Source organism: Cynocephalus volans, chromosome 1 (assembly GCF_027409185.1).
Source record: "Cynocephalus volans isolate mCynVol1 chromosome 1, mCynVol1.pri, whole genome shotgun sequence".
In the NCBI taxonomy this organism is placed as follows: domain Eukaryota; kingdom Metazoa; phylum Chordata; class Mammalia; order Dermoptera; family Cynocephalidae; genus Cynocephalus; species Cynocephalus volans.
Genome location: NC_084460.1, coordinates 130773472 through 130788390, shown reverse-complemented (window position 1 = coordinate 130788390; position 14919 = coordinate 130773472). Strand labels below are relative to the sequence as shown.

At 41.8% G+C, this 14919-nt stretch overlaps 1 protein-coding gene across 2 annotated transcripts; it reads left to right on the top strand.

Annotated features, from left to right (window-relative positions):
* Positions 1-114: 114 nt before the first annotated feature.
* ZDHHC23 (zinc finger DHHC-type palmitoyltransferase 23) lies at positions 115-9548 on the top strand. Of its 2 annotated transcripts, none has more exons than XM_063076414.1 (4): positions 115-272; positions 4979-5689; positions 7245-7403; positions 9281-9548. In XM_063076414.1, the coding sequence occupies exons 1-4, from the start codon at positions 115-117 to the stop codon at positions 9546-9548; spliced, it is 1296 nt and encodes a 431-aa protein (XP_062932484.1). The 2 variants fall into 2 exon arrangements, with proteins under 2 accessions (XP_062932484.1, XP_062932483.1); XM_063076413.1 differs by having other exon boundaries at positions 7236-7403.
* The last annotated feature ends 5371 nt before the right edge of the window (positions 9549-14919 follow it).

Sequence of the window (14919 nt, the reverse complement as noted above, 5' to 3'; positions counted from 1 at the left end):
CTCAGGCGTTGGCGGTTAATCAGAGGCGTGGAAGTGTTTACAAGACGTGAGTTGTGTTCTTTCCACCTTTACCTTCTGAGGACCCCTTACGCCTCGGGGTGGCAGGTGCAAATCATGACACAGAAGGGCAGCATGAAGCCAGTGAAGAAAAAAACCGAAGAACCTGAATTGGAGCCCCTGTGCTGCTGCGAGTACATAGACCGAAATGGGGAGAAGAACCACATGGCCTCTTGCTTGTGTGATTGCCAGGATCTCGATGAAGGGTGCGATAGGTGAGAACTAAGCGTTTCTTGATGCTGACCCCACTGGCCCTTTTGAGAATTACCAAATATACTTTCGGCGTAGCCATCGGAACGCTAAAATTTTCTATTTTCAAGGATCTAAAATTGGGAGTTGTTTTCTCTGTCAAGTGAGAGGATTTTATAAATTACGCAGCAGTGCACAACTGTCCAGCTTAGTTTACTAGGAAATGATTTTTCTTTTAAAGAGAAGATAAGAGAACAGACAGAGAAAGGGACAGTAGGCAAGTTAATTGTATAAAACAATGAAATGCAAGTTAACAGAATCTGTAAGTTTAAAATGAACGTGTTAATTCCAGAAAGTTTCTTTATTCTCAGTGGTCTCAGCATTTAGAGACTGCTTGGGACTGAGTTGCACCTGGCCGCAACTGGCCTTGCAGGTTGAAAGATCCTTTTCCTTGGCCGGCCCCGTGGCTCACTAGGGAGAGTGTGGCGCTGGTAGCACCGAGGCTGTGGGTTCGGATCCTACATAGGGATGGCCGGTGCGCTCGCTGGCTGAGCGTGGAGCAGACCACACCGTGCCAAGGGTTATGACCCCATTACCAGTCAGGGGGAAAAAAAAAAAAGAACCTTTTCCTGCTGTTGGTGCTAGGTCTCACCTTTCGTTTCTGGGGAGGAACTCCAGCCAGCAGGCAAACGCTTCTCCCTGGATTGACTTTTCAGTGCGCGCAGCAACGCTGTCTTAATTCATCATATAGTATTTGGCTTTTATTTTCACCACTATCCCAGTGATGGAAATTACTATCCAAAAAGATAATTTTTAACATCACTGAAAAGAATTTGTATCAAACAGTAATTTCCTAAATAATTCCATTTCCATTTCCTAAATAATTATATATTTAAAAATTGTTAGCATATGGAAAGCATATGTGGGAAGAATAGAGATGTTAGAAACTTGCTTTTCTCATTAATGATTACTTCTGGTTTAAAAAGTCATTGCAATTGCTGATTGTTGACTTAGAGCTTGGTACATTAATCTAGCCATGAAAAGCATTCCCTGGGGACTACTGCAGTCTAGTACTAACCTTGACTCTTATTGACCCCAAAACCCCCTTTTTTTAAAAAAGATGACCAGTAAGGGGATCTTAAGCCTTGACTTGGTGTTGTCAGCACCATGCTCAGCCAGTGAGCTAACCAGCCATCCCTATATAGGATTCGAACCCACAGCCTTAGTGTTATCAGCACCACACTCTCCCGAGTGAGCCACGGGCCGGCCCCACCCCAAAACCCCTTTATAATTCTTTCCTGACAGTGTCTGTAGTCTTTTTTTTACAGGTGTCTTTAAATATAGGTCCTTTAGACTTAGTCTAAAATCCATACTGAGAAAACGGAGCACTTTGCACTAATGAGCGGAGACATCATGCTGTTTCCATAACTGCCTTCACTGAAGACCACAGCTCTTCCATTAACCTTGCTAACTCTTCCTCCCTCCTAGCCCTTGAGACCTGGGCTGTCCCCTGAGTTCTCTCCTCTGCTTTTTCTATTCTCCTCTGCAGATAGGCTCCCAGGGTTTTCACTGTATGACTCCCATATAGTTTTCTCCTAGTCACTTCCCAGTTCTAGTCCTACCTTTTAAAATTGTCTGTCCAAAATCAAAGTTATCTTTCCTTAAACTGTACCTGTCCTTACTAGCCTGACTTAGTCCATTCAGGCTGCTATAATAAAATACCTTAGAGTGGTATTTTATAAGCAATATAAATTTATTGTTCGCAGTTCTGGAAAGTGGAAAGTCCAAGATCAAGGTGCTGGCAGATTCATTATCAGGTGAAGGCCCTCTTCCTTATACAGGATGCCTTCTTGCTGTGTCCTCATGTGATGGAAAGAGCGAATGAGCTGCCTTGGGTCTCTTTTGTAAGGGCACTAATCATATTCATGAGGACTCCACGCTCGTGACCCAATCACGTCCTAAAGGCCCCACCTCTTAAAACTATTGCACTGGGGATTAGGTTTCAACATATGAATTTTGGGGGGGACACAGATATTCAGATTGTGGCATTCTATACCTGGACCCCCCAAATTCATATCCTTTTCCCATGGAAAATACATTCATTCCATCCCAATAGCCCCAAAGTCTTAACTTGTTACAACATTAACTCAAAAGTCTAAAGCCCAGAGTCTGGTCTAAATATCATCATCTAAATCAGATATGGGAGAGACTGGAGGTATGATTCATCCTGAGGCAAATTCTCCTCCAGCTGTGGGTCTGTAAAATCAAATTTTGTGCTTCCAAAATATAATAATGGGACAGGCATAGCACAGACATTCCCTTCCAGAAGTGAGGAATAGGAAGGAAGGAAGGAGTGGCAGGTCCCAACCCACTAAGGCAAACAACATTAAGTCTTAAGGTCTGAGAATAATCTTTGACTGGATATCCTACCTTCTGGACACACTGAGAGGTTGGGCCCCCAAAGCTCCAGGCATCTCTGCTCTGACAGTGTTGCTGGCCACAGCCCACACTGTAGCTCTAAAGGATTAGAGTCAGGTGCCTACACCATTCCCAGTCTGGAGTGATATGCTCATGGCTCTGTCAGTCCGTGGTCTCACGGACAACCTTGCCCCCACAGCTGTACTAGGCATTGCTTCATTGGTGGCTCTCTGTGGTGGCACTGCCCCTGAGGTTCTCTAGGACAGTCTTTGAAATCTAGGGAAAAGTAGCCATGCCTGTACAGCTCTTCTACTCTGTGCCTGCAGAATTGGCACCATATGGTTGCCACCAAGGTTTACCACCTGTGCCCTTTGGATGGGTGGCCACTTTGGCCTGTACTGCACGTGGTCCCACTGGAGTCACACCTGGGGCTGCTGTGAAGCACTGTGCCAGAATATGGGGAGCAGAAGCTTGAGGTAGCACTGGGCAGCAAGCCCTGAAGTCCCATGGGCATCCTGTGCCCCTCCTATGAAATTGTTCTTCCCTCAAGGCCCTGGCACTCTGAGCTTGTGATGGGAGTGGCAGCCTCAACCATCAACAAATGCCTTCAGGGCTGTTCTTTTATTATCTCAGTGAATAGCACAGAGCTAATCCATACTGATCTCTTTATCTACACCCTTGGTGCTTGTTCCCAAGCATACTTTATCATTTGTTACAATGTAGGTAGGCTGAGAAGTCTGAGAATTTTACAAATCTTTAAGCTCTGCTTCTCTTTTGATTATAAATTCTGTCTTAAAATTGTTTCTGTCTTCTAACATTTTACTATTAGTATTAAAGAGAAGCCATGCAGCACTCCGGACACTTTCTTTAGAGATTTCTTCTGCCAAATATCCAATTTCATTGCTCCTGAGTTCTGCCTTCTAGGACACGAACACAATTCAGCCATGGTCTTTGCCACTTTATAACAAGGATGATCTTTCCTCCAGTTTCTAATAATGTGTTTTGTTTCCATCTGAGACCTCATTAGATTGGCCTTTGTCATCCATTTTTCTGCCAACATTCTGTTCATGACTTCTTAGGTAATCTCTGATTGAGGCTTTCTCTATAGCTTTTCTGAGTTCTCACCAGAATCACTCTTTATGGTATGTTCACAGAAATATAGCATTTTTCTAGCATGCACTTAAGAACTCTCCTAGCCTCTTCCTATTACCCAGTTCCAAAACTGCTTCCAGCTTTATATTTTTAGATATAGCAACACCCCACTTATCGGCACTCTGTTTTAATCTCTTTGGGCTTCTGTAACAAAATACCTTAGACTAGGTAATTTATAAGCAACAGAAATTATTGCTTACAGTTCTGGAGGCTAGGAAGTCCAAGGTAAAGGCACCAACAGATTCAGTGTCTGGTGAGGGCTTGCTCTCTGTTTTGTAGTTGGTGCCTTTTTGCTGCATCCTCACAAGGCAGAAGGGGTGAGATAAGGCAACTTATCTCATGCTGTCAAACCTTATCACCTTCTAAAAGTCCCACCTCTTAAAGCTATTACATTGGGGATTAGATTTAAAAATATGAATTTTGGGGGTGACACAGACATTCAGACCATAGTATAGTCTAAGTGTGCAAAAAAGTCGACAAATACTGTTCTGTTCACCGAGCTTAGTCATTTGACTCATACTAGTTTTGATCTCCATTCTTCTTTATGCAGACCCCAGTCCTACCTAGACTGGTTTACTTTCTGGGTCAGGACAGGTTTTGTGCCGCACACATTTCTTTCCACTGGATTACTTCACTCCCCCACCTTCACTCATACAAACGCTAGCTCGCTATCAAGGTGAAGCACAGATCCCACCTTTTTCCACAAACACCCCTCTGATGACTCCACCCAGAAGTCTTCACTCTCCCCTGAGCACTCTTTAATAATGTCTGATCATTAAGAGTTCATTGGATGACTGTTGCTTCTTTGTCACCTAATATTTCTTGAAATCTCATGTTCACAGTTAGATTGTGAATTTTTTTGAGATTCTAATGGCTGTATACCCCCCCAGGTCTAAACATTACTTGCATAGAGAGTGCATATACCTGTGTGTTTGTTTAGTGGAGAAATAATCTTGACTGTAAAATTTCTGAACCTTATATCCTCGTTCCTATTTGAAAAATGATATACGAATCTGGAAGTTTCATCTTTCGTAATAAGGAAGTAAAATGCTTGGCCTTTGGACTCTTTTGTCATTTATCCTGATGTTTGGCATTCAGTGTTCTGTGGTTTTTAATTCAGTAAACCCATATGAAGTGCCTTCTCTGTGCTCTTTCTGAATAGATGGATTACGTGTAAATCTGTGCAGCCAGAGGCTTGTGAAAGAATCATGGATACAATTTCTGATCGCCTCCGAATTCCTTGGCTCCGGGGAGCCAAAAAAGTTAACATTAGCATCATTCCTCCACTCGTCCTGCTGCCTGCTTTCCTTCACGTGGCTTCCTGGCATTTCCTGCTGGGGGTGGTGGTTCTGACCTCCCTCCCTGTGCTGGCACTGTGGTACTACTACCTCACGCACAGAAGGAAAGAACAGACTCGGTTTTTCCTGAGCCTTGGACTGTTCTCTCTGGGCTACATGTACTATGTGTTCCTGCAGGAAGTGGTCCCCAAAGGGCGTGTGGGGTCCGCTCAGCTGGCTGTTCTTACCTGCGGGTTATTTCTGATACTCTTCGCCTTGTACCGAGCCAAGAGGAATCCAGGCTACCTCAGCAGTCCAGCAAATGTTGACAGAGCTCTAAGCAGCAGCCAAACCGAATGCTTGAACAGAAAAGGGCAGGACAGGACCAAAGCATTCCCGGGAGCAGATACGACAGGCGGTCTCAACAACCGCACGCTGAAGGAGGATCCGAAGGGCTCTTCCAGGATGTCGGCTGGAAGCCCTGCCAAGGTGAAGGAGGACTGGTGTGCCAAGTGCCAACTGCTGCGGCCGGCCCGGGCATGGCATTGCCGGATCTGCGGTGTCTGTGTGAGGAGAATGGATCACCATTGTGTCTGGTATGCTGGAGAAGTCTGGAGGCTCAGAAAGTGTAAACTCATGTTAAACCCTGCAGCCACAGCCGTATTTGATCTTCCTTTGTGCTCTCCTCAAATTTCTCTCTTTCTCAGCTTGACACCTTGTAGATATTTGTGGGCTCTTAGGATGTTCCCACTTAGTCATCCGTTTTCGAGTTTCACAAATTTAGTTCCTTCAGTCATTTCCTGAAGGAGAATAAAAGTTGTTGGGGTTTTTTTTTTCTCTTTTGAACTGCTCTTCATTTATCATCAGCTTTCTAATAGAGAATTATCTACAGTTGAATCATTTTTTAAAGAAAAATTTATCAGAATCAGTATAGGCGTATTTCTTCCTTTTGAACAGAGTTCAGGAAAGCGTACGCCTGTTTTTAGGTGGCCCTTTTGTCCTCTCACCATACATCCTTAATCATTTTTGATGCTACCAATGCTTTTCACTCAACATTATTGAGTTGAGGCCCTACTGGATAACCGTTTGTGTTTTTGTGGAGACATGGGCTGCTTTTGTACCTTCCAGCTGGCCAGTGAGAAAGGAAGACAAGTAAGGCCCATACAGTGTAGAGTGCGATGTTTATATATATTGGTGCAGCTTTATTGAGTAAATCTAAACTAAAGGGAGTATAATTTATTCAGACGTGAATGCTTAAGTAACATGTTTGCAGCTTTATTGCTCTTTAGGTAGTCGTGGTTAATGAATTAAGCTTTTTTATTTTGCCTAATTAAGATCATGTAGAATTACTCCCCCTCAGAAGGGGACATAGGAGACAGGGTGATGAGGTCTGCATGGACCTCAAGTGCATGGCTCCAGGACGGGGACTTTGTTTTTAGGAGTAAACAGGTGTTTTTATTTTTAGATATTCTACTGTGTCCTCATCATTTATTTCCATGTGTGTGTTAGCCTGTTTACAAATGCTGGTTTGCAGAGGTCCTGACAGCCTCTCCTAGAAGAAGATCTCTGTCCCCTGCCAAGCATCCCGGTGTGCAGTGGGCAGAAGGGACTGCCTGTACATCCTGCCCTACAAATGGCTGTGACACAGAACTATTTTTACCTGACAAGTAGCCTGCATATGATCAAGTTGTTCTCCACCTTGTTTCTAACCTCTTTGGGTCTTTTTATTACTCTTTATATATTTAACATCTATTTTCCCATACTATATAATACTTCTGACTTAACATTTTTAAGTTATAACTCTGCTGTTTATCTCCCTTTTCTTAGCATGGTGATGACAATGTTAACTCTCTCCATATCTGGGTAATAGATTTTTACTTAATAATATTTAGGGAGATTTGTTAGCCAGGTTCTGCTTTTTACTTAATCTTGTCTTTAAACTAATGGCATGATTCTACCTTGCAAAGAGCAGAGAATGTAAGTCTGCATCCCTCAGTGGACAAGAACTGAAAAATAAGAGAACTGACTTTTTAATAACTGAAATTCACATTGTCCATATGTTAAAAGCTTTCTTATTTATTATGTGAGTTATATAGAGAACTTTTAAAAATGTGTTTGCTTTTTCTCCCATGCTGTTTGGAGGATAAATAGCTGCGTTGGAGAATCAAATCATCAAGCATTTATACTTGCCCTTTTGATCTTCTTGCTCACCTCGGGGTATGGAATAACGCTGACCTTGGACACCATTTGTAGAGATAGAAGCGTCTTCACAGCGCTCTTCTATTGTCCTGGAGTTTATGCAAATTACAGGTGAGATGTGGATACCACAGTGTGGAGGCCCACAGAGGAGGTAATGGATGTTGCCATAGGGGCTGTTACTTGCTGCTGGGTTGGCAGTTCTCAACCACAGCATGGGACAGGCGATGGGGATGCTTGCTGAGTATCCCTGACATTGCCAACAACATGGTGCAGTGGTTATGTGCATTTTTCTAGGGTAATATCAAAAGGATTATTGACCATTAAATAGTGAGGAGCCTGTACCCTACAAACGGGACCAGGCTTAGGGGGCTTCCAGTGTTGAATGACCACTCACATGCCCAGGATGGAAACAATGAAATTAAAACAATAAATAAAGACTAGCAGTTCCAAGGTATGTGTGTGGCTATGTTGTCATAAATACCAGGAAACTTCTTTCACTTCATTGCTGCTTTCCGGTGCATTTTAACTCAGTCTTAATTCCGACCCTCATGGGAAGTGTTCACCTGCTCTGTAACCTTTTTTTCATTTTAACCTCTCTTGGTTTTTCTGTTCTCCTTTTTATTTTATTTATTTATTTTCTTTAATCACCGCTCATGATTACTATGGTATCTAGGTCAAAATTTCCTTAGGCATTGTTAGGTTGGGGCCCCTCTATATATTGTGAAGATTTCCATGCAATGGCAGAAGCTGGGATTCTTCAGCCTCGGCCCCAGCCGCCCTGTCTCTTGAATGCCACAGGCTCACTGTTCCCATGTTCTTTGTTCCCTTCCCTCTACCATTTCCTCTGATGTGGGTGCTCAGTGGGGTCTGTGATCAGTCCCTTTCTTTCTTCTCAAATATTTTCAGAACAATCCCTGCTTTCTGTACATAGTACTCCTGTGTGGCATTTGTTTATTAGTCTGTGGATAGATCTCCCCATTGCCATTCTAGATCTAGACATTTATGGGTATAATTAGAATAGATCTTCCTCCTCGTCGTGGTAAGTTTCTTTCCTAGCTATGCAGAGAGTCTTATTAGTTGGTGAAATTGTTCACTAACACTGTGCACGATGCATGTCCTAAAGCAGAGCCATCTGTGCATTCTGTGGGGCGACTTCAGTGAACTGAGGAGCACTGTCCTGCCATTGGTTTGCCCTGCACTCTGCACAGGTGCTTCATGTCACCTCATCTTTATGGTGAGGTCCTTGGATTTAACCATCTCTGAGGTCCCTTTCAGCTTTACAAATGAAGATTCTGAATGAATTTATTTCCAACTATTCAATTGCAAATGTTTGAATGAAAATAATCAAATGGCAGATGCCAGTTGGCAGCCCCTCCTCGCAGTCTCATTAACGAGCCTGAAAGGAGCTTCCCTGTCCTGTGTGAGAGTTTGGCTTTAGGGAGCTGGATTGGAAATGTTACGGCGTTCTACAGGCCTTAGAAGTAAGTAAAGGGCTGCTGGTGTTGGGAGTTATATTCTTTGTGTTTATTGTCATTGGACTGAAAAGAATGGAGATTAATAACTTTAGCACTGTTCCTAAGTTCCTACCTACAGTTTCCTAAATGACGTTTATAGAAATCTCATGGTGACTTTGTTTCCTCATAAGTTAGGTGCAATTTAGGAATTACTCATTCATCTGACAAACGTGTTGAACACCATTATCTCAGGCGCTGTGCTGGTTGTATGGAGGATATAAAACGTGAAAAACATTCCTTGGTATGCTAGTAAAACATACTGCAAAGGAGGCACCAATAATTGTAAACTAAAATAGAACTTCTCTTTAAGTAAGCAGGTTACTAGCATTTTGAGGATAGAAAAGTATCTTATAGTTTAGAGGATTGGGGAAGGACACAGTTGTTAGTAATAAGTAAAAATGTATAAAATGTTAGACTGGTGACAGCCTTCTGAATGTGACAAAAATGACCAACTGGCCTTTTCCCCCCTCCCAGTTCAGCTCTGTCCTTCACCTGCGTGTGGTACTCTGTGATCATCACAGTGGGTATGGCCTACATCTTCCTGATCCAGCTGATAAACATCAGCTACAATGTGACTGAGAGGGAAGTCCAGCAGGCCCTTCGCCAGAAGACTGGCCGCCAGCTCCTGTGCGGGCTCATTGTGGACACCGGCCAGTACAATCGGGGCCTCCTGCGGAACTGGCACCAGTTCTCCACTCTGGGCACACGTGCTTTCCACCACCCTGCCGAAGACATCGTCTGAAGTGCCTTCTGTACGGCTCCTCCCTCCGTCTCCCTTCCATCTGCCACATAGTGTCCTCGCAGGACGTTCATTTTTATCCCCAGTTCCTTAAAGGCACTATAGGGCCATGCTCAGGTTTAGAGACTGGACTGGGAAGATGTTAATTTTTCTGACTTCACAACTTAAGAGGATTTTATATTGAAGCAGTAAAGTAGAACTATTCTTTTCCAGTCACCTTATTAATTGACTCAGTCAGCAGAAGTCAAAAAGGATGTGGATTGCTAGTGCACAAATTGATAGAAGCAATCCCTGTCCATTAGTATGGGGAAAAGAGTTTTGGATTGGGATAGTTTCTAGTCCCTCTTTCCATTCTGAATAGCCATGTGACCCTTAGTCGAGTCACTTTCCCAAGTCTCAGGTTCATCTGTCACGTGGGGTACTGAAGCCTGCCCTGGCTGCCTCGCAGAGCTGTTGTGAGGGCCACATGAGGCACGAGGGATGAGGAAGGCACTGAAAAACAACCGAAGCACCACAGAGGTAGGAAGTATTATTAGGAACATCCTAAGAGTGAAGAAAAGTGTAGGTCAGAACATTGAAGCCAGTGTTATTAGGGTAGTCAGATTTTCAGCATATACCAACCATGTTGTACAGTTATGGAAATTTCTCGCTACTCAAACAGGATAGAAGATGACCAGATGGATTGTTGTTAGTTGTCTGAGCTCGAAAGGACAATAACAATTATAAAGATAATTATTGCTAGTGTAATGTATGGTGGTCATGAGTTTAAGTGATGAGTTCTTATTTTTGCTTTTTAAGTGTTCTGTTTGGATTTACTATAAATAATGCCAGTAGGTGTGAATGATTTCTTCCTCTTTCCATGTTTCACCTGGTAAGGTGCTAGCACACTTGTGTCAGTAGCTGGAAGAGGAGGACAGTCACTCCTCCGGGAACACTCTTTACTCTCTTTCCCAGGTGGGGAAGCTGATTAATATCAAGGGCTTGACGTTGTTGTGCATGTAGTATTTCAAATGCTGTCAGTTTTAACACTGAATTGCAAAACTCAGTCTTCTGGCGTTCACATTATTCTGGCATGAACCAGAGGAGCTGACCAACATTCCCACTTAACTTGCACGTTACTTTTCATTTGCCCTTCCCTAAGTAATTAAACACAGAGTATATGTGGTTTCCACTAATTAATGGGTTGCTGTTCTTTAATCCTATCTCAAAACTGAAAATGTATAAGAGATATAGAATGGGTCATTCTGCCATATAATTAAGATGAGGGGATTTCAGATGGGGAAAATACCTTCTTGAAATGTTTGGTTTTATACATGTACTGTTTTGCACCTACAGAGATATTCATTAGTCTTTAAATTGCCCTTGGCTTAGAGCTTAAAATGGGGAAGTATTCCCAGCTTTTGCAGTCATTCTGTGCATGCTTCTTTAGCAAGAGATTTATAAATTTTGAGAGGAAATATTGCTACTTCCTGTAGTCCTACCCTCTGTAGCTAGCACCATCCCTAGTCTTGTCATTAATCAGGGCTGTCCTTAAGACGGTCACCATGTTTTTATTCAGGCTTGTTGTTGCTCTCCCCAGAGATGGATTGTTTAACGAATGATAGGCTCCGTATTCCACTGGGATGAGCCAAAGAGCAAGCCTGGGGACGTTAACAGATGCTGTGGTTTCTACAGTGATGCCCTCTTCCTTGCCCAGAGTTGAATATTAATTTAGAATTAAAGTTGGATCAGATATAACTAATTTCTTTCTGTATAAATTTTAGATAAGAGATAGTAATAATGTCAAGGACAGCATGTGGGCAGAAATTGGTAGTGGTCATGTCCCTCGAATGCCAGCTAACGCTGACTGCCTAGCAATTGATAATAAAAATTAATAAACATTAGTATAGTCAGTAAGTCTCTTGCCAAATCTTTATCAGCATTCAAAATGTGACGTAATGAAGATGAGTAGTGACAAAATGACCAAAGTCATTTGGGAGAACTAGGAATGAGCACCATCTTAATAACTACTCACCCCTCGTTGTAATGGGGTTACCTGGTTTTCCCCAGTTTTCCTGGCAACTCAGTTTTCCTGGCAACTCAGTTTTCCTCACTTGGATAGGGACTCCTTGTATACAAAGGTACTTCAAAAAGTTCATGGAAAGATTCATATCTTTTAATTCTATTTTTCCATGAACTTTTTGAAGTACCCTCATATTATCCTGGCATGTTGGAATTAAGATCCTTGTTTTAAGTTCCTTGAGAACCCATGACTGCTATTTTACAGAAGAAAGCTCAAACCTGTCAAAAGATGCACGGTTTTGTAGGGTAAAAGCCTTCTGAAGTGTTTGTACCCAAAAGAGCAGCAACACGGGGTTATCCATGATCACACACTTCTACAGGCTCTGAGACATCCTTGGTCTAGACTCCTAGACTTTTGAGCCTTTTTAGGATCTGGAACTATTTGAGGGATTTCGTTATAGGCCTTATTTCTTTTCTCCAGAGGGCAAAAGAATTTATTGCAGAATCTTTGAAAGGGCAAGGCCTCTGGGGATGAATGAGTCGCAGAGAAACATTTGGTGGTGGCAGCAGTGGAGAATTCCCCTGTGAACTTATAAATATACATATAGCAGCAGTCTCTTGGCCACAGGAGCAAGCCCCCTGAACGCGATTCTGAACAACCTGGTCCCCTTCTCTCACTTCACATCCTCAGCCTCTGTTCATTAAACATACTGTGTGTGGAGATTAATAAATTACCTACTATATTCTGACCACTTAGATTATTATCACGCCACTGTGTACTATTCCTGGGGGAGAGGGATGGGCCCATTTGAAAGATTCAAGAGAGAAATAGTTAAGGATCAGGATTGCATGAAAGGCGGAAATCCTTCAATATTTAAAATGTTTCTTGTGATACTTACAGAGTACTTTGTGGTTGTAGCTGAGCCCTGCTGAAATGAACTGACCATTAACAGTGCCTCTTTGGTAGGTTACTTTAATGCTGCTAAAGTTTTGAACCCTTAAGTGTGTTTTTGGGACAATGTGGTGGTTGTTTCACCTCAGCTACATATGTGTTTGTGTTTAGGATATTGTAAATCTTTGCTATCCAAGTAGTGTTTTCCTTTGGTAAATGAAGTAATTATTGTCTTCCATTGTGCCATCTGTCTAGCAGAAAGATGGCTACAAACTTTCTCTTATGCAGTAGTCCTTGGTACTTCTAATATTTTTAACAAGAGAAAGTTTTCTCTACTGGAATCTTCCACTGCCAGAAAACACAATGCCAGTAAGGTTCTACATAATACTGACCATCTGCTTAACAGACTGTATTTCCCTTGGGTAGGACATTAGCTTTTTATTATAAAGCTCAACTAATATAAGCAAAAAATATGACATCTACAAGCACAGTTTTAACCAGGATGTTTAAAAATTAATGTTTTGTGAGGTGTAAGGGTCTGTTTAGGTAAGGAGGTTTATATGACTTAATTCCATTTTAGCCATCTTTTGGTACCCTGCATCTTGAAAAGGAGAATTTTCTCAAACAATGGATGATGAGACTTTTGCTTGAGGCACCTGTTTGGAATCTGGTCTTCTCAGCAGCAGCTTGACAAGTGTGCCATTTTCTATTAACACTGCAAAGGCGATGCAGGGAGAATGAAAGCCCTGCTAAACTTAATACCGAGTAAAATTCAGTATGTTCTTGTGGATGTTTGCTGTGATTAATATAAACTTTTTGCAGAATCAGCTAAATTTAATTCTGTTGCTAATGGACACCACACTTCAGCTGGCACTAAGTGTTTCACTGTGGTATCAGCAGAGGCCAAAGGCTGAATGTTTTAATGGAGACAATTTTCTCAGAGCCTGTGACTCTCTGAGTTGTGACTTAGAACTCTAGCCTTCCTGATGGCACCTATCATCTCTAGAAACTCACACTTACAAGGCAAAGCTTTAAAACCAGGCCTAGTCTATTCCGGTTACTGATGCAACTAAAATTCTGTGTTTCTTCAGATGGAGCCACTGACTAGATGCCATGTCATAGAATAGCCTGTATCTCAACTCGTTGTGATCCTGTGGTCTGGGTGATTTGATGGTTTGAGTAGTAAGGGCTTTTGAGCATTTCCATTTGATTACATTTCTGGGTCTGATGTTAGACTAAAGGAAACCCAGGAATATTTATTTAATGTTAAATTTAATATTTAATGTAACTGGCCCAGCAACTTTAAAGGGGATTTCTGAAGCCAACTCTGGAGGCTATGGGCTAAACATTTTGCACTGTTTTTATACTTGTATTTATATCCTCTTACCACCTCAGACTAAGATACAAGGCCTTTTAAATGGAATTTTACATATTACTGCCATTTATGTAAAATAGTGTCCTGAGACCAAGTTGTTTAAATGGAAAATAAAGTGCTTTCTTTAAGGAAAATAGTGGGTGTTTCTTGGTGTGTCTCCTGAACTCTCTTTGCAGAAACCCCTGCATTACGCTATGCTGCCTCTTTGGCTAACTAGATGTCCCCATCTTACGGACCTGTCCCTACCCCTAAACTCATTTTCCTGGTGGTTATTTTTCCAGTTTTGTAGGTCAGGGATACTGCTTATTTGGGCATTTATGTTAGTAGTAACATTTCAAATCCTATCTTCATGATAGTCCAGCAAGAAACAGCATCAAAATTATTTTCCTATATCTCTTTAGAAGGTTTTATAAGTAGGTAAAAAAGTCTAGCTGTCCCGATCAGATGATGAGCTGCCGAAGACTCAGTTTCTAGTTGATGCTTGAGGTGAGAATTGGTAAAGGGACATGAAAATGAACTACATTGTATATCGATAAATTTTTTTAAAAAATCATTTTAGCAGCATTCCCCCCTCCCCCTCAAAAAACAAAGCTTAAGAAAGAAAACCTAAGAGTTATGAGATTTATTTAGGACCCTGGCATGTTTATTCAAAGAATTCATCCTTCCTTATCTATAGGCTTGGCAGTCAAATAAAGTTGGTATTTGGTTTCCGGATGCTAATATCGGCCTATATTCTGTAACTGTGCTATAGTTAAGTATAAACATATTGTGATTTAGATGGAAAGAGATTAAGTATGAATTACTTTTGCTGCCATTTTCTTTAGTGCCTATTAGTTTTAAAAATAACACTCGAGTATTTAGATGACAAGTATAATCATATTAAAGGATGTGGTAGGGACAGGGATGTTGTAGAAGAAATAAAGGAAGGTCAATTCAGGGTGTTTTGACATATCTTAATCATACATATTCCATGAAAAAAGGATAAAGGATAAGAAAGGATGTGTCATTTTGCAGGTGATGTAGCTAGATACTACTTCTAGGAAGTATCAGACAACAACAGGAATATTCACTTGAAAAACCACAATTTTATTTTACCAACTCAGACT